Raw genomic sequence first — 19,925 nt, forward strand, 5'->3', positions numbered from 1 at the left:
TGTGTGTCTTCTCCCGGATTAAACACCATTTCAAAGCAACTGTGCTGGACCTTACTCAGCTGGACCTCACGGCGCAGAACTGGACCCCACTGCATCAGAGAAGAGTAGTTTCTGACCCATGTGTGTTTGGAGAGTACCCACCTGTTCACCTACTGATCAATTTTAAAGGGCGTTCACAATAGCAGCACAAACAACGTACAGAAACAGGCAGAGCCAGGAACAAGTGAAGAACCACAGGAATCTGTATCTCAGTGTTTCTCCAGCCCTGAGTTGAAGGTAGGGGCACAATTAATTTTTTTTTTAAATAAATTCCAGAGCTTTCCATTTTAAAAAGTATATAATTTGCCCATTTTAAGAGGGTGACTCTGAAGCAGCTGCACATGAGTCTACATTCACAATGCCCAATGCTAAGGTCGATGAGGGGGATCTAAAGCTGTGATGGAAACATATCAAGATCCTCAGAGATGATTTAGAGTTGTGTTTTTGATCCAGATCAGAACCTAACCTCACTGACGTTTATGTGGCTGAATGCTATCAAATCATCTGTTCTTGGGTTTCAGTCATTCATTCATTCATCCATTATCTGTAATGGCGGTGGGTCCAGAGCCTACCTGGAATCATTGGGCGCAAGGCGGGAATACATCCTGGAGGTGGCGCCAGTCCTTCACAGGGCAACACACACACACACACACATTCACTCACACACTCACACCTACGGACACTTTTGAGTCGCCAGTCCACCTACCAACAGGAAACCGGAGCACCCAGAGGAAACCCACGCAGACATGGGGAGAACACACCAACTCCTCACAGACAGGTCGCAGTGGGTCCAAAGCCTACCTGGAATCATTGGGCGCAAGGTGGGAATACACCCTGGAGGGGGCGCCAGGGGAGCAACACACTCACTCACTCACACCTACGGACACTTTTGAGTCGCTAATCCACCTCAACGTGTGTTTTTGGACTGTGGGAGGAAACCGGAGCACCCGGAGGAAACCCATGCGGACACGGGGAGAACACACCAACTCCTCATAGACAGTCACCCGGAGCAGGAATCAAACCCACAACCTCCAGGCCCCTGGAGCTGTGTGACTGCGACACTACCTGCTGCGCCACCATGCCATCCCGGGTTTCAGTCAGTGATGTTTAAAGTTTGGTGTTTGAGTGACTATCTCAATGCAGCACTAGTAACAGATAAGTAACAGTAAGTAAAAAAGTAACAGATGGACATATTTGTCTCATACACAGTTCCTGCGCTGGAGAGGGTCTCACAGCACTTTAACACACAGAAGCCCACTGCATCTTCACGTCAAGGGGTAAAGGATCCCACTATGTTTCTCTCTGCTCTTCTGTCTGAATCTGAGCCAGTTATTCACACACAGGTCATACACAGGATACTTGTATTTCACTCCTATGTCGTTGTAGTCTGTAAGAGATGAGCCCCGTCTTCCTCTGTCTCAGTCTTTTCTCTGAGAGTGGAACAGATTCTTCGAGGATAATGTTTTATCACAACTGTCAGTCTAAATTATTCCTCTGGTCTGGATTAAAGTTTAATAAAGTAGTTCTTGTCTAAAAACGTGAGAGTGTTGCTGATGTTTCCATGGTGTGACAAAGCAGTGGCTGAATTTTAAATGTCTCCCTATACTCTATGTACTGCACAGTGTAGGTCATAAAATAAAGGTTTCCGTAAGCAATTAGCTGTCTGGGTGTATAGTGCTAGTTTTATATCTGTGGAGCTGGACACAGCCCGAACCTCGACAGACTGACAAAGTCCGACAGAACCGTGATGAGGATAAATCCGTCAGGACTCCTCACTTCTTTCATTTTAATGAGGTATAAATGTTTAGACAGAAAGAACAATCAATGTAAACACCCCAGTGTGTTTTTGAGTTCTTTATGATTAATGTTCTCTAAACGGTGGTGACTGTATAGTGTGATGTCATGTGAAATGCAGGGTTAGTTTAAGTTTAGAATTAGTCACATGTAACATGTTACTGTGTAAAAATGTAATAAACGCGGATATAACACATTCAAATGGTTCACATGTTGAACAGTTATTTTCAGCACAGGACTTTTTCTTTTAAAAACCTGAAACACATAAGGGCTCATCACAGTGCGCACTCTAGGGAGCAAGTGCAATTTGGAACAGGCCCTTTGTGTATTATTCTGTGTCACTCATTAGATTTTAGTGATAGAGATCTCTCTTAGGAAACAGTTCTTCAGGTCGGAGAGAGAGAGAGAGAGAGAGAGAGAACACAACATATGGACATCCAGAAGGTTTGGTTTTTAAGTCACTGACGTTGGAAATGTGTTACAGTTAAACACATTCAAATACACAGTCGTGTGTGTGTGTGTGTGTGTGTGTGTGTGAGTGATCCTCCCCTGTGAAGACAATGAATCCCATCCCACACATTGCATTGAGCTCAATGGCTGCTGCTCCAGAAAATCCTGAATCACTTCATATATTTGATGGACAAGAGACACAGTGTGTCTCCTCCAGCTCAGGTTTGATTTGGGTGTGGTGGTCCAGATTGACCATAGTGCTGGGTGGTCAGTTAATTTCAGCAGATGCCTTTCAGGGAGATAGCTGACCTGTTAATCTGGTTCAATACTGTGGGAAATGCACAGTGTATCGTGTTGCACACTAATACTAAAACCATAGTAGCGCTAACATCAGTGCTAAAAGTAGCGATAACACCAGTACTAAAAGCATCGCTAGGGTTACACTGATGGCCCTTTTCCATTGCATTGTACCTACCTGACTCAGCTCGGCACTGAAAAACATACTCTCCCTACATTCCCTCTCCCCCAGCTCCCCCTCTGAAATGTATTGGGTGCCATCTCTAATGGAAACAGCGGGCTTTGGAAACATTTTGGAAACAAGTAGTTATTGTTGTTGTTTTGGACCGAGTACAGCTCCGTCATCAGTTCAGACAAAAGCAGAGTAGTAGAGTAGAGTTTGTTTCTTCCTTGTTGCAGCGTCCAGCTCTCGCTGGATTCTTTCGTCGGTTGAGCGTTTGAACCTCTTCAAAAGACCACAGCGTAATTTTACGAGCTGCCATCGTGAGTCGGATAAAAACAAACGTGATCTCTGCTGCAGCTGGAGATTTTACAGATGGAGAGTTGGTGCTGGACGTCTGCGTTGCGTGGCGTAGAGTGACGACTCTCTGGACAATCAGTGCTCTGCAAGGCAGGAGAACCAGCAGCCAGATTGCTAATTTCTACAGAGACAAGGTCTGAGTGGGAAAGAACTTTTAATACCCGCTTTCACAAGGACTCATGTCTCTCCAAGCCAAAACCACATCTCAATCTCAAGCAAAATATTCAGTAAAAAGCCAATTGATCTGCTGTTGTCACAATTTTATTTTCAAGAAAGAATGTTTTTAAAAAATGTGCACAGTACAAGATTACAGCTGGCAGAGCCACCGGACTAGAATTAGAGTGATGTTGAGGGCTCTGGGTTCAGGTTTAGTGTTAGAGTATTAGTCTTCTCTGAAACTGGTTTGACCTGTCTTTCAATCTGATAACAGTGCCTCCTGGTGTTCAGGATGAAGTGTGAGCACTTTAAACCTCCGGAGCCAGATGATCCACTGTGTTGCTGTGGAGATATTGACCAGCAGAGGGAGCACTGCTGCTGCAACTGTGAGGAGGTAGACAATGCCAGTGAAAGGTCAGGATAATGTAATAATTAAAATGATATGATAACCATTAGCACTGCAGCCAATATTTCCAAACTTGTCATTCATTAAATTCTGTTTTCAACATTTAGCTACTGCTCCTCCTGCGTTTTTACTTCCTCGCCTAAATTTCTTCTTCTATGGTGCAGCGAAAAAGCTTTTATCGCCCCCTGCAGTTCCTCTAACCTTCTCTCTCTCTCTCTCTCTCTCTCTCTCTCTCTCTCTCTCTCTCTCTCTCAGATTGTTTCCAAGGGATTTGAAGAAAATAGACTTCCTCCGTCTCTTGTCTGTTTTTTCGGATCGTTTGTGTTTTCCATGTTGCTCTTTGGGATCTATGCATATTGAACTGTCCGTCCTGCCTCCAATGCTGCTCCTCCCTGTCCTCTTGCAGGTGGCGGCGCTGCATTGCATGCTTGGAGTTATAGTCCTTACAGCTCTGCCTGGGCTAGTGTTTTGGTATTATTACATAACTCACCGCAAAAAGAGAAGAACTCTCTTCTTCCTCAGCTTGGCACTCTTCTCTCTTGGATACATGTACTACCTTTTCCTCACTGAAATATTTCCTAGGGGTGACATTAGTAACCAGCAGGTGGTTACCGTGACAACTGGCATGATACTGATGTTGGTGTCACTTGTGCGAACTAAACAAGGTCCTGGGTTTGTCCGACCAGATATGTCCAGCTGTGAACACAACTTTTACACCTCAGAACAGAGTAAACATTTTACTCAAGACTTCACCCACTGTAGTGGAGTCAGCCAATCACAAACGGCCATAGAAAGGAAGTGGAAATGGTGCACCAGCTGCCGATTGATGCGTCCTCCCAGAGCGGGTCACTGCAGGATCTGTGGTGTGTGTGTTCTGCGGATGGACCATCACTGTGTTTGGTGGGTTTTTTATTTCATTATATTTTAGTTAGATTAATGGTTTTTACATGTTTTACAACATAAACACAAACATTCATACAGTAAAGCAGGGGACAGTGCAGTAATGCGGTGGACAGAGCAGTAAAACTGTGGACAGTGCAGTAAAATGGTGGACAGTGCAGTAAAGCGGTGGACAGAGAAGTAAAGCAGCGGACACAGTGCAGTAAAGCAGTGGATAGTGCAGTAAAGCGGTGGACAGGACAGTAAAGTGGTGGACAGAGTAATAAAGTGGTGGACAGTGCAGTAAAGCAGCGGACACCGTGCAGTAAGGCAGTGGAGAGTCCAGTAAAGTGGTGGACATTGCAGTAAAGCAGCGGACACCGTGCAGTAAAGTGATGGACATTGCAGTACAGCGGTGGACAGAGAAGTAAAGCAGTGGACACAGTGCAGTAAAATGATGGACAATGCAGTAAAGCAATGGACAGTGCAGTAAAGTGGTGGACAAAGTGCAGTAAAGCAGTGGATAGTGCAGTAAAGCGGTGGACAGGACAGTAAAGTGGTGGACAGAGTAGTAAAGTGGTGGACAGTGCAGTAAAGCAGCGGACACCGTGCAGTAAGGCAGTGGAGAGTCCAGTACAGTGGTGGATATTGCAGTAAAGCAGCAGACACCGTGCAGTAAAGTGATGGACATTGCAGTAAAGTGATGGACAGTGCAGTAAAGTGCTGGACAGTGCTGTAAAGCAGTGGACAATGCAGTAAAGCAGTGGAGAGTCCAGTAAAGTGGTGGATATTGCAGTAAAGCAGCGGACACCGTGCAGTAAAGTGATGGACATTGCAGTAAAGTGATGGACAGTGCAGTAAAGTGATGGACAGTGCAGTAAAGTGGTGGACAGTGCAGTAAAGCAGCGGACACCGTGCAGTAAGGCAGTGGAGAGTCCAGTACAGTGGTGGATATTGCAGTAAAGCAGCAGACACCGTGCAGTAAAGTGATGGACATTGCAGTAAAGTGATGGACAGTGCAGTAAAGTGGTGGACAGTGCAGTAAAGCAGTGGACAATGCAGTAAAGCAGTGGAGAGTCCAGTAAAGTTGTGGACATTGCAGTAAAGCAGCAGACACAGTGCAGTAAAGCAGTGGACAGTGCAGTAAAGTGTTGGACAGTGCAGTAAAGTGGTGGACAGTGCAGTAAAGTGGTGGACAGTGCAGTAAAATTCCTGGATTACCACGCAGGTGTGAAAGGGGCTATACACACACACACAAATATACTCTCACACACACAAAAATATTTTCATTCTCTCCCTCATTCTCTCAGATTGATCACCAGAACTGTGTGTTCTTAGTGAAATATGTGTGAAGTCCACAGGAGATCAGTTTTCAGCCTGGATACACACACCAGGACAATCTGTTACATGTTCTCTCTCTCTCTCTCTCTCTCTCTCTCTCTCTCTCTCTCTCTCACACACACACACACACAGTGCAATACAGCAATGGACAGTGCAGTAAAGCAGTGGACAGAGCAGTAGAGACATGGACAGTGCAGTAAAGTGGTGAACAGAGCAGTAGAGAGGTGGACAGTGCAGTAAAATTCCTGGATTACTGCGCAGGTGTGAAAGGAGCTATACACACACACGTACACACACACACACACACACACACACATTGGTCACCATAGCTGAGTTTTCTTAGTGAAATATGTGTGAAGTCCACAGGAGATCAGTCTTCAGCCTGGATACACACTCCAGGACAATCTGTTACAGGTTCTTTCTCTCCCTCACACGCACACACACACAGACACACTCTCACTGTTTCTCTCTCTCTCTCTTACACACACACACACACACACAATCTAAGCATGAGGAATTTGCAGCTATGTTTATAATACACACTGTAACGTTGTGTATTTAAGTCTCCAGCTCTGAGTGCGTCTCATTGCTTAGTTTCCCCTCTTTGATGTTTGTCATCTTCCTGAGTTTAATTCATTTTTTGGGTTGATACAAGAGGAAAACACTGCACTGTGCATGAGAAACTCCCAAACACAAAACCGCGTAACCTCGACCTGCTTCACCAGACCCCCACTGGTCCTCTGTCAGTGCCACGTTTACCACCAAACTCAGTGTGGCCAGGTTCCTCACACACACTGCTCAAAGCCTGCAGTGGCTTTACCTCAGTGAACAATAACAGAGATTAATGTGTGCATCAATAATTTGTAATAATCAATGACACAGTTTAATATTTAAATATTTAATCACAGCTATTTGGCCACTTCTGGTTTCTTGGGTCATTCATGTGACAAGGGTCACTCTCAGGCCAGCATCATACAGACCCCAGGTCAGACACCGACCCCGGGTTAGATACAGACCCCAGGTCAGACATCGACCCCAGATGGTGGACAGTGCAGTAAAGCAGTGAACAGTGCAGTAAATCAGTGGACAGTGCAGTAAAGTGGTGAAGATTGCTGTAAAGCAGAAGACACAGTGCAGTAAAGTGGTGGACTATGCAGGAAAATGATGGACAATGCAGTAAAGCAGAAGACACAGTGCAGTAAAGTGGTGGACTGTGCAGGAAAATGGTGGACAATGCAGTAAAGCAGTGGACAGTGCAGTGAAGGGGTGGACAGTGCAGTAAAGCAGTGGACAGTTCAGTAAAGCAGTGGAGAGTCCAGTAAAGTGGTGGACATTGCAGCGAAGCATCAGACACAGTGCAGTAAAGTGATGGACAGTGCAGTAAAGTGGTGGACATTGCAGCGAAGCATCAGACACAGTGCAGTAAAGTGATGGACAGTGCAGTAAAGTGGTGGACAGTGCAGTAAAGCTGTGGACAGTGCAGTAAAAAGGTGGGCAGTGCAGTAAAGTGGTGGACAGTGCAGTAAATCAGTGGACAGTGCAGTAAAAAAGTGGACAGTGCAGTAAAGTGGTGGACAGTGCAGTAAAGCAGGAGAGAGTCCAGTAAAGCAGTGGAGAGTCCAGTAAAGTGGTGGACATTGCAGTAAAGCAGTGGAGAGTCCAGTAAAGCAGTGGAGAGTCCAGTAAAGTGGTGGACATTGCAGTAAAGCAGTGGACACAGTGCAGTAAAGCGATGGACAGTGCAGTAAAGCAGTGGACAGTGCAGTAAAGCAGTGGACACAGTGCAGTAAAGTGGTGGACAGTGCAGCAAACTCAGTGTGGCCAGGTTTCTCACACACACTGCTCAAAGCCTGCAGTGGCTTTACCTCAGTGAACAATAACAGAGATTAATGTATGCATCAATAATGTGTAATAATCAATGACACAATTTAATATTTAAATATTTAACCACAACTATTTGGACACTTCTGGTTTCCTGGGTCATTCATGTGACAAGGGTCACTCTCAGTCCAGCATCGTACAGACCCCAGGTCAGATACTGACCCCAGGTCACACTCTGAACCCAGGTCAGATACAGACCCCAGGTCAGACACGGACCCCGGGTCAGATACAGACCCCAGATCAGATACAGACCCCAGGTCAGACACCGACCCCAGGTCAGATACAGACCCCAGGTCAGACACGGACCCCGGGTCAGACACCGACCCCAGTTCAGATACAGACCCCACCTCAGATACCGACCCCAGGTCAGATGCAGAACCGAGGTCAGACACCGACCCCTGGTCAGACACTGACCCCAGGTCAGATACCGACCCCAGGTCAGACACCGACCCCAGGTCTGATACAGAACCCAGCTCAGACACCGACCCCAAGTCAGACACCAACCCCAGGTCAGATACAGACCCCAGGTCAGATACCGACCCCAGGTCAGACACAGAACCCAGCTCAGACATCGACCCCAGGTCAGATACAGACCCCAGCTCAGACACCGGTCCCAGCTCAGACATCGACCCCGGGTCAGATACAGACCCCACGTCAGACACCGAACCGAGGTCAGATTCAGACCCCAGGTCAGATACAGACCCCAGGACCCCAGTGTACTGTCCAGCACTTTACTGCACTGTCCACCACTTTACTGCACTGTCCACTGCTTTACTGCACTGTGTCCACAGTTTTACTGTACTGTCCACCACTTTACTGCACTGTCCACTGCTTTACTGCACTGTGTCCACAGTTTTACTGCACTGTCCACCACTTTACTGCACTGTCCACTGTTTTACTGCACTGTCCACCACTTTACTGCACTGTCCACCTATTTACTGCACTGTTCACTGATTTACTGCACTGTGTCAACCACATTACTGCACTGTTCAGTGCAGAGTTCAACGCTGACACTCCACCATCCAGAAAGTGAGCCTGTGACTAACATCCTTAATCACACAGTTATTAAATGTGTGTGTGTGTGTGTGTGTGTGTGTGTGTGTGTGTTAGGATAAACTGCTGTGTGGGACAGGACAATCACAGAGACTTCCTCCTGACCCTCCTCCTCTTCCTGTTGACATCACTGTACGGGATCAGCCTGGTACTGAGGAGCATTTGCCCACGCCAGAGTGTGTTCACTGCTTTATTGTACTGCCCTGGAGTCTACAACCAGTACAGGTACACACACACACACACACACACAGAACTGCTCTGAGGTCTACAACCAGTACAGGTACACACACACACACACACACACACACACACACACACACACACACAGTACTGCTCTGAAGTCTACAACCAGTGCAGGTACACACACACACACACACACACACACCCCACACACACAGTACTGCTCTGAGGTCTACAGCCAGAAAAGATAAAAATTCGTTTTTATCTCGATCTGAGGACTCTGTGTGATGGAGTGATGAACAGAAAAGCTCAAAAATGACTGGATTAAAAAAGCCTTGTTTGCTTATATTACTGACATCACACTGACACCTGGTGGCCTGGGAGGAAGAATTATATTTCTGTGTGTGTGTGTGTGTGTGTGTTCGTTCAGTACGGCCCTGTGCTTTACGTGTGTGTGGTACAGTTGTATAATCACAGGAGGGTTGCTGCACCTGCTGATCCTGCAGCTCATTAATGTCAGCTGCAATTTGACGGAACGCGAGGTCCAGCTGGCGCTGAGGAACGGAACCGGGCGCCGGAGGTTCTGCGGCCTGCTGGTGGACACCGGAACACACTCGCACGGATTCAGACACAACTGGATACAGTTCTTCACCATGAGCATGGACGGTTCACACACTCCGCAAGATTCTCTCACTACTTCCATCTGCTGACCATCAGAGTCCTCCATCCATTTTTATGATTCCCTCAGCAAAAGTGTCAATAAAATCTCTCTGCTGCACACAGATGCGTCCTGGTCTTATTCCCCTCTTTCATTTCCACTCAGCGTTTACTCTTTACTCTCCACACTTTATCCACACTTCGCTGTGACAGGAGACTCACTGCAGGGCTTTCCCCCCACGCCTCCAATGCTCAGTTTTAGAAGTAGGATTTACTTTTGTGGAATTAATTTTTCATGTGTCTAATCACGATTAAAATTGTTAAAGTGTAGAGGTCAAATACCACCCCCGGGTCAGAAACGGCCCCCGGGTCAGATACCACCCCCGGGTCAGAAACGGCCCGTGTATACGCATTTCCACCTTAAACAGCTATGTGAAGCTAAAGCTAGGGCTAGGTTTATGAACAATACTTGTTGTGAAACACTTACTATTTCCTATTTTATCTATTTAAAACACAACCAGGTAAATACCATGTCACTAAAACGTCTACCTACTATTATTTGCTGTGTACTACCAAGCTTGATTTCTCCATTCCACCTTAAATAGGTGAATATTCAAGGCTTTTCAAACACAATTCTTACTCTTTAATTTGTTTAACACACACACACCACAGAGAATCTACATCAATTTCTTTAACACAAACAAGCAATGGTATTTACACTTTTCAAACATGTTGTTATTGACCTTCTTTGTATAAAACACACAAAACACCTCTCAAACATCGCTCTGCCTCACTTTCTTTAAATAAAACACACAAAACACAGTCCTGACTCCTTTCAAACATCACTCTGCCTCACTTTCTTTAAATAAAACACACAAAACACAGTCCTGACTCCTTTCAAACATCACTCTGCCTCACTTTCTTTAAATAAAACACACAAAACTCACACTGACCCTCACCCTCACACTGACCATCACAATGATGCTCACCCTCACATTGACCCTCACCCTCACCCTCACACTGACCCTCTCCAGTCCCTGTTTGGTTGATGCTGGGACAGAAGTGGAGTGTAATGAAGGTGTTTAATAATGGCCCTGTCTGGTCCTCCTCCACAGGAGGCACGGCGAGGGTTAAAATCTTAGCAGGTGTTTTCCTGTTATGTTTAAAGCAGTAAAACTGATAAATGACCAGCTGAGGGAGAGCAGCTCTGGACCCTCACAAGAGAAAAACTGTGGCTGATTTTTCCTGAACTCCTGTGAAATCACAACAAACACAAACAGTATAGACACTAACCACCAGCTCCACGATTTGCTATGGAGGTGTATTTGGTGTGAAACCCCTGAGCAGCTGTGGCCCTAAATCCCTGTCGTAGGTGTCAGCATCAGTGCCGAATGATTTCCCACTTGTGTGTGTGTGTGTATGTGTGTGTGTAGCTGGATTTGTGCAGTTGCAGTGAAGAGTGTGTGTAGGTGTAAGTGTTAAGCTGTAATTGTTGGAGAGAAAGTAAACCCACAGGTTTGAACTCCTGAAGAGATTTTCTCTGTGACTTCAAATTTACTGATACACATGTGTGACTATTTTCTACAAACCACAAATCTCACTGTCACAGGTGCTCAGGGGTTTTGCACTAAATACACCTCCATAGTTTGTCCTCTGTCCTCTTTCCCCTCCACAGCAGCAGCAGCAGGGACAAAAGCAGCAGCGGTGGCAGCATTAACTCCAGTGAGTGTCCTGCTGCTGTGTTTGTAAAGAGCTGAACAGTGGGGTGTAAACATCATGAGCTGGTTCCTCACACAGGGCCAGCGCTCACAGAGAACTCTGAGATCACTCTTCACTTCCCTCGGCTTTATTTTGTTTTTGTCTGAAACTGTAACTGTGTGTGTGTCTCAGAAGCCATCCTAGTGATAGTTGTTAGCTGCTCTGCTGTTGTGGGTGCGGTGGGCATCATTGTATTCATCTGCTGCAGTTTAAAAGCAAAACAAGTTTGTGTATGTTTTCTTTTGAATTAAAGGCCATTATTCTGTAATCTTCACCCAGCCACTGCTCATTTCTACATCTCCATGTCACACCTCCCTTTGTCCTCCAGTTAAAATGATACAGAATAAGACGACAACGCCCTGCACATAATCACGGGAATTACACCCGTGGCCCACACCTGCTGCTTATCAGCTTTTCTCAGGTAGGAATTTCCACTTGAATTAAGTCCAGGACACCTCTGGAAGGCTCAGCAGTGAGATCCGACCTCCTTCATTCACCCCCCTCCAACGCGTACGAGGTGGCTTTTCAGTCTGCGTTCAGTCTGGACAGTGACGGCCATGGTTAGGGTTAGTGTTCAATCAAACACTCAATGCGCTTCCCCAGACAACCCCCCTTTTTACCCGACACTGACCTGCCTTTCAGCTCCCTCTGATGTTTCCTTCTCTTGGTGAAGTGAAGGAACAGCACTGTCACCTCCCTCAACATTCATGGCACATAACTCCAACTGCCCCCCGCTCCAGGTGTGTGTTCTCTAGCCCTAGTGCACTAGAGTGTGTGTGGCTGTCTGGTTCTTCCTCTGGGAAAATCTGTCTGGTTAGGGTTAGGAATAGGGGACGGCCTCCAGGTGGCATCATTATCAGAGAGCGATGCTTTAGGCTCAGCTCCTTCTTCGCGGCTGTGATCTGGGACAGTGACTGTATTCCTCTGACCACCTCTGACAAACTACAGAGATCTGCAAAAGACCAGCACTGACTCTGCGTTCTTCACAGATTGTGTCCCGGAGCTGATTTCCTCTGGACGCTGTGATGCCTCAATAGTTTTTAAAAAGGCACTGCCCCTGAGGTCCAGGCGAGTTCACAGAGGTGTGACTCCAGTCTTGCCTCCTGCCCATGGCAGGTTTATTGGGTTAAGGAGCTCCTCTTTGATGACATTCAGAGCCCCTCCAAGCTCAGACAACCTCCATCTTCTGCCTCCCTCTCCACCTGTGTCCACCTCCAGGTCCTTGGTCATTGCTATTACAGGAACCAAAGAGCATTTGGACGAGTACTGAACTTTAGCTCCTGTCACAGCTGAGGTCCTTCAGACGCCTGGTTCTGAGAGGCACTGAAAGGTACGAGTGTGAACTGGAACACACACTAATTCTCTTTGGGAAACTTACCTTCTATAAGAATGTGACATTATCTTTTTACTAAGATTGTCTTATTTGGTTTAAAGGTGATGTTTGTTACATCAGCATTCAGGAAATAAAACAGCAAGTTTATAACAGCAAAAATACTTTATTCTGGAAATGTTCCCCTCTGCATTTTCACATGAAGCTCATAAAGATTAGTATTTATATAAAAAAAGGGTCATTAACTGTGTCAATGTCCGGATTAGTGTAAAAACATGTATCCCACCCCTGGTCAGACCCCCCCTCCCCCACCCCTGGTCAGACACTCCCTCCCGGTCAGACCCCCGCCCCCTGCCACCCCTGGTCAGACACGCCCTCCCAGTCAGAGTTGCAGAGGGATCAGTCGGATCACAGCGGCTCCTTCAGTAAAAATAACCCCGCTAACACAGGGCTCACAACACTGGTCTGGAATCAGCAGCAAAAAAAAAAATTTCCTTTTACACAGCACTGAGACTGACCCCAGAACAGCTTCCAACTACAGTCACTGAGCGTCCAGCTTCTCCCACTCACCGTAGCCTCCAGCGTAATGACGGGCTCTGAGATAGAGAGAGAGAGAGTGAGAGCGAAAGAGAGAGAGAACCGATGTTAATAAACATCCTAAATAGAGCCCTAAAGGAGGAGATGGAGAGGAGAGAGTGTGTGTCATGGTGAGAGAGGAGAGGGAGAGGAGAGAGCCCCCTCCACCACACACACATCCACAGGCGCCAGAGCTAAAAGCTGCTTCATGTTTACTCTCCACCTGAGTCAGGATTAACTCTAGTTCCTAAAGATCTGAGAGCTCTGCTCGGCTCTGATCTCTGTATCAGATCTGATAAATACACTGCTCCTACACCATTAAGACATTTATAACCAGTAACAACACCCTTAAGTCTATTTAGTAACAGACTGGTGTCCAGTGTAAGGGCTGGAGGATGTGCTGAGAGAGAGAGAGAGAGAGAGAGAGAGAGATACCTGTTGTATCCCAGTCCGTAAAGGATCTCCAGTGCAGTGAGGCTGCGGCGCCCCCTCTGGCAGTACACGATAAAGTCAGGATCATTTTTTCCAGGCACTGAGGCTCCATACAGCTCTTTGAACTGATCTGGGGTCAGAGTGAAGGACTGTTCCACCTCCGACACTGCACACATCATTTACAGTGTCACACACATACTACAGGGACAAATGTATGTGGACTTTATCATCATGTCTATATGATCTCATCACAGTGTTTGTGTGTGTTACTCACAGGGGATGTTAATGGCTCCTGGAATTGCGCCTTCTTCAAATTCACTGGGCTCGCGTACATCAAACAGCTGCACATTTCCAGAGGCCAACATCTGCTTCAACTGCTCAAAGGACACCTCAGCATCTAACACACACACACACACACACAGTCCTTCAACTTCACAGAGTGTGACTTTTATCTCTGCCTCTTCACTGAACCAGAGACACAAGAAAAAATATAAAACCTTCTGTTTGAAACAAACTCTGTTACTGTGTGTTCTGGGGTTGATTCATTCATTCATTGTCTCTAAGCATTTAACATTGGTCTCAAGGCAGGAACACACACTGGGCAGGGCACCAGTGCATCACAGGATGTCACACCCTCACCCAGTCACCCTCACAAGGGCACTTCAACAAACTCACTCCACCTCCCTACATGTGACTGTGGGAGGAAAGTGGAGAACCCAGAGGAAATCCACACAGACACAGAGAGAACACGCAACACTCCTCACAGACAGTGGGTTCGAGTCCCGCTCCGGGTGACTGTCTGTGAGGAGTGCGGTGTGTTCTCCCTGTGTCTGTGTGGGTTTCCTCCGGGTGACTGTCTGTGAGGAGTGTGGTGTGTTCTCCCTGTGTCTGTGTGGGTTTCCTCCGGGTGACTGTCTGTGAGGAGTGTGGTGTGTTCTCCCTGTGTCTGTGTGGGTTTCCTCCGGGTGACTGTCTGTGAGGAGTGTGGTGTGTTCTCCCCGTGTCTGTGTGGGTTTCCTTCAGGTGACTGTCTGTGAGGAGTGTGGTGTGTTCTCTCTGTGTCTGCGTGGGTTTCCTCCGGGTGACTGTCTGTGAGGAGTGTGGTGTGTTCTCTCTGTGTCTGCGTGGGTTTCCTCCGGGTGACTGTCTGTGAGGAGTGTGGTGTGTTCTCCCTGTGTCTGCGTGGGTTTCCTCTGGGTTCTCTGCGTGTGAGTGAATGTGTGTTGCCCTGTGAAGGACTGGACTGGGTGTGTTCCTGCCTTGCACCCAGTAATTCTGGGTAGGCTCTGGACTAACCACCACCCTGAACTGGATAAGGGTTACAATGAATGAATGTATTTAATAATAATAATTTAAGACTGCAGCACAAATGGCTAAATGGTAAAGCGTTAAACGATAAAGGGTTTAATGGTAAAGGGTTAAAAGGCTGATTAAATGTTCGGGTGGCATTTCCCGCCTCTCTGGCGCCCTCTGCTGGTGGCTGTACACTGCTGCAGATGATACGTGCAGAGCCCCATGTGCGCGACTTTATTACAGTAACATTACTCACTTAAATTACGACATACTTCACAGCTCTGAAAGTGTCCGTGATTGAATGAGTTTGTTATCAGTCAAATAACAGACTTCTTAAAGACTCGCCTTTAAAGTTCACAACCACATCGCCGCCCCGTGTCAGTGTAGATTTATCAGTTATTGATTAACTGTAAATAACGAGTCTTTACGGCTGTAAATGAAAACACGGATCAGACGGAGGCAGTGAATCAGAACTAGGCTCGAATATGAACTGTGACTTTAATGAAACTACAGCCCAGAAATCCCAGATTAGAACAAAACCCGAGTTCGGACCGGTTTCACTGCCGAGATTTCCCCGTTCACTGCGGAGTTAAAGAGGAGTAAAGGGGAGTTAAAGAGGAGTAAAGCTGAGATAAAGAGGAGTAAAGGGGAGTTAAAGAGGAGTAAAGCTGAGATAAAGAGGAGTAAAGGGGAGTTAAAGCGGATCCAAACCTGAACCGAGCGGCTGTTTGTAAATGTGTCGTTTACAGGACCCGCCTTCATCCGGACAGGCTTCTTCAGCGGAGCTCAGAGCGACCCCGAGACCGACCACCAGCAGCACACACACGGCGCGGAGGGGCAACATCTTAAGCTCCGATACGTCACTCCTCGGTCCACTGTCCGCGAAACCCGCTCTGACCCTCGGGCAGGAAGACTGGAGGTTTACAGAGGTCCTGGAGGTTTACAGTGGTCCTGGAGGTTTACAGAGGTCCTGGAGGTTTACAGAGGTCCTGGAGGTTTACGGAGGTCTTGTTGCTGATGAGGGACGGATAAAGCAAATTGGAGCGCACGGAAGTGGAAGTGGGCGGAATTGAAACGAGGCGCACTTTCATTGGCTGAGAAGAGAATAGGAAACGCACGCAATACAGTTTTCCACCAATCACAGACATGGCTTTCCCGCTATTGGTTGGTATTGATTAATGGCTCTGATAGATAATAACGCACTGTTTTACCATTTGATTTTATTTCAGTTATTTATAAGTTCTTAAAAATGTTTCCAAATAAATAAAAAGAACAAACCTCTGAGAAATGTAATAAAACACGGGTGGAATCACAGGAGCAGCTCCAGAGCGGGTCCTGACTCATCCATTCATTCATTCATTCATTCATTCATTAGTGTATTTACGCCCTCACAGACTCGGTATCTTCATGTGTTTGGGTTTTTCACAGAGACACGGCACATCACAGCCATTATTTCTGCTCCGACACATGTTCAGTGAGCACTTCTCTCACACCTTGGTTTCATCGGAGACAGTGGACGTTTCACACAGGATTATTTTGAGAAATAACTTTTCTTTATTGTGGTTAATTCGCACTGTTCCCTAGTGAATGTAGCGGGGGAGGAACTGATGCTAAATGTTGCCTGTAGCTGTTTATTAAAGTAACATTATCTAGTAACTTTGCTCCAAGCATCAGACGCACGCTGTTACTTTAAACCCCATCAGACAAGGGTCGACTTTCTCAAGTGAAATTACTGTTACTTTAAAACAATAATGACTTGAACAGTAGGAATAGAAGTCATTTAATTTCTCCAGTAAAATGAAGATATCTAACAAAACAAAACTACTTCAGTAGTGAATTACTTCATTGTGTGATAAACACATCAGACCCACACTCATTCAGGCAACACATAATAAACACTACGTATGAAATCCACAATAAAATGCTCAGTACGTTTAATTTAAACACGGTCCTAAACCCTACGCTCTTACGCTCTGGGTATTATTTTATAGAATAAAATGACGAATCACAGCTTTTCAAATAAAGGCCAAACACTTTCTGAACTCTTTTTAAATGGAACAGTGAACTCTGTAATATTTTACAGCAGAATAAAGACTTTAAACCTTACTCACACACTTATAAACTGTGACTTTAACACAGTGTATTCCCCAAGACTAGAGTATCATAGAGGGAACAAAGGGAAACAGTTTTATTTCTGTAAAACCCTGCTGTTCTCGAAGGTGCAGGCTCTTAAAGTGGAACTGGACCCAAGCCGGACCCTCAGTGGACATTAAACACAACTAAAAATAACAAATGTCAGTGCTATCCTTATCCTATATCCTATTATTAGTGTTTTTTGTGTTTATTACTATATTTAGTTTTCCATTCCACCTTAAGTATCTTGTTTTTTTCTGCTTTGGGCCCCTGAAGTGTTCTGTCTTTTCACTATGTTCTACATTAATGTGGTATTATAGTTACACCCAGTCACGGAGGGGACGGATGGGGACAGATGGGGACGTGTGGGGACAGATGAGGACAGGTGGAGACAGGTGGGGACAGGTGGGGACAGATGAAGAGAAGTGGGGACAGATGAGCAAGGGTGGGGACAGATGAGAGCAGGTGGGGATAAATGAGGACCGGTGGGGACAGATGAAGAGAAGTGGGGACAGATGAAGAGAGGTTGGGACAGATGAGGAGAGGTGGGGACAGATGAAGAGAGGTTGGGACAGATGAGGAGAGGTTGGGACAGATGAGGAGAGGTGGGGACAGATGAAGAGAGGTTGGGACAGATGAGGAGAGGTGGGGACAGATGAGGAGAGGTGGGGACAGTTGAAGACGGGTGGGGACAGATGAGAGCAGGTGGGGATAAATGAGGACCGGTGGGGACAGATGAGGACGGGTGGGGACAGATGAGGATGGGTGGGGACAGGTGGAAGAACCATGGGGCTGATATCAGCAGGGTGGCTCTAGGGAGGGAGGGAGGAAGGGACTAAAGGTATTTAATGTGGCGCTGGTGAGGTGAGTGTAGTTTGTAGCTGTTGTTTGTTGTTTGTTGTTGTTGTTGCTGATTGTCATCATGAACACAGCTACAGGCAGAACCGGACCGGTGGACCGGGACACGCCAGAGATTAGGTTTGATTTCCATCTATTTCAGTGAGAGACGCTTTCCCATTGTTCCTGTCCACCTTAAATGCAGCCCCATGCTCTGTGTCAGTAAATTAATCACGCCGCCTTAACTTCTGCATTCAACAGGGTCAGTCTCTACAGGTTAGTTAAAGAGAGGAGGGCGTGGCAGCGGTGGAACCTCTTAGAACCTCCTGTGTCTAGAACATCCAGATTATTCCAATAAATCGGTGTGTGTGTAAGTGGTTGGGGGGGGGGGGTGCAAGAGAGAGGTGTGCGTGTGTGTGTGTGTGTGTGTGAGAGAGAGGGGTGTTTGTGAGTGTGTGAGAGAGAGAGATAGAGAGAGAGAGAGAGAGAGAGATATGTGTGTGTGTGTGTGTGTGAGAGAGAGAGAGAGGGGTGCGTGTGTGTGTGTGTGAGAGAGAGAGAGAGAGAGTGAGCGAGGTGTGTGTGTGTGTGTGTGTTACTGAAGTTGTGTGTTGAATCACTCATACTAAATAACACTTTCTCAATCACTCATACTGAATCACTCATATTGAGTCACACCTACTAAATCATTCATACGGAATCACTTGTAATGTATCACACTTACTAAATCATTAATACTGAATTATTCGTTCCCGAATCACTCATACTGAATCACTTTTACTGAATCACATACTGAATAATTCATACTGAATCGCATACTGAATAAATCATACTCCAATGAAGTCTCCAATCTACCAATGTGGGTTTTTGGAGCGTGGGGGGAAACTGGAGCACCCTGAGGAAACCCACGCAGAGACAGGGAGAACACGCCACACTCTTCACAGACAGTCACCCGGAGGAAACCCACGCAGACACAGGGAGAACACACCACACTCCTCACAGACAGTCACCCGGAGGAAACCCACGCAGACACAGGGAGAACACACCACACTCCTCACAGACAGTCACCCGGAGGAAACCCACGCAGACACAGGTAGAATACACCACACTCCTCACAGACAGTCACCCGGAGGAAACCCATGCAGACACAGGTAGAACACACATCACTGCTCACAGACAGTCACCCGGAGGAAACCCACGCAGACACAGATAGAACACACCACACTCCTCACAGACAGTCACCCGGAGGAAACCCACGCAGACACAGATAGAACACACCACACTCCTAACAGACAGTCACCCGGAGGAAACCCACGCAGACACAGGTAGAACACACCACACTCCTAACAGACAGTCACCCGGAGGAAACCCACGCAGACACAGGGGAAACACACCACACTCCTCACAGACAGTCACCCGGAGGAAACCCATGCAGACACAGGGAGAACACACCGCACTCCTCACAGACAATCACCAGGAGGAAACCCACACAGAAACAGGGAGAACACACCACACTCCTCACAGACACTCACCCGGAGGAAACCCACGCAGACACAGGGAGAACACACCACATTCCTCACAGACAGTCACCTGGAGGAAACCCACGCAGACACAGAAAGAACACACCACACTCCTCACAGACAGTCACCAGGAGGAAACCCATGCAGACACAGGGAGAACACACCACACTCCTCACAGACAATCACCAGGAGGAAACCCACACAGAAACAGGGAGAACACACCACACTCCTCACAGACACTCACCCGGAGGAAACCCACGCAGACACAGGGAGAACACACCACATTCCTCACAGACAGTCACCTGGAGGAAACCCACGCAGACACAGAAAGAACACACCACACTCCTCACAGACAGTCACCAGGAGGAAACCCACGCAGACACATGGTAAACA

The 19,925-nt window shown here is 46.9% G+C and overlaps 2 protein-coding genes across 2 annotated transcripts; one reads left to right on the top strand and one right to left on the bottom strand.

Annotated features, from left to right (window-relative positions):
- Positions 1 to 9,752, top strand: zdhhc23a (zinc finger DHHC-type palmitoyltransferase 23a). The gene is made up of 5 exons (XM_066660635.1): positions 1 to 276; positions 3,531 to 3,670; positions 3,918 to 4,562; positions 8,874 to 9,041; positions 9,427 to 9,752. Exons 2-5 carry the CDS (start codon positions 3,549 to 3,551, stop codon positions 9,704 to 9,706), a joined length of 1,215 nt encoding a protein of 404 aa, XP_066516732.1. The 5' UTR covers positions 1 to 276; positions 3,531 to 3,548; the 3' UTR covers positions 9,707 to 9,752.
- Positions 9,753 to 13,086: 3,334 nt separating this feature from the next.
- On the bottom strand, positions 13,087 to 16,087 carry LOC136686708 (thiosulfate:glutathione sulfurtransferase). Its single transcript, XM_066660636.1, has 4 exons — positions 15,754 to 16,087; positions 14,024 to 14,146; positions 13,753 to 13,915; positions 13,087 to 13,337 (listed from the first exon to the last, which is right to left on the bottom strand). Exons 1-4 carry the CDS (start codon positions 15,884 to 15,886, stop codon positions 13,283 to 13,285), a joined length of 474 nt encoding a protein of 157 aa, XP_066516733.1. The 5' UTR covers positions 15,887 to 16,087; the 3' UTR covers positions 13,087 to 13,282.
- Between the last annotated feature and the right edge of the window lie 3,838 nt (positions 16,088 to 19,925).

Source organism: Hoplias malabaricus, chromosome 2 (genome assembly GCF_029633855.1).
Source record: "Hoplias malabaricus isolate fHopMal1 chromosome 2, fHopMal1.hap1, whole genome shotgun sequence".
In the NCBI taxonomy this organism is placed as follows: domain Eukaryota; kingdom Metazoa; phylum Chordata; class Actinopteri; order Characiformes; family Erythrinidae; genus Hoplias; species Hoplias malabaricus.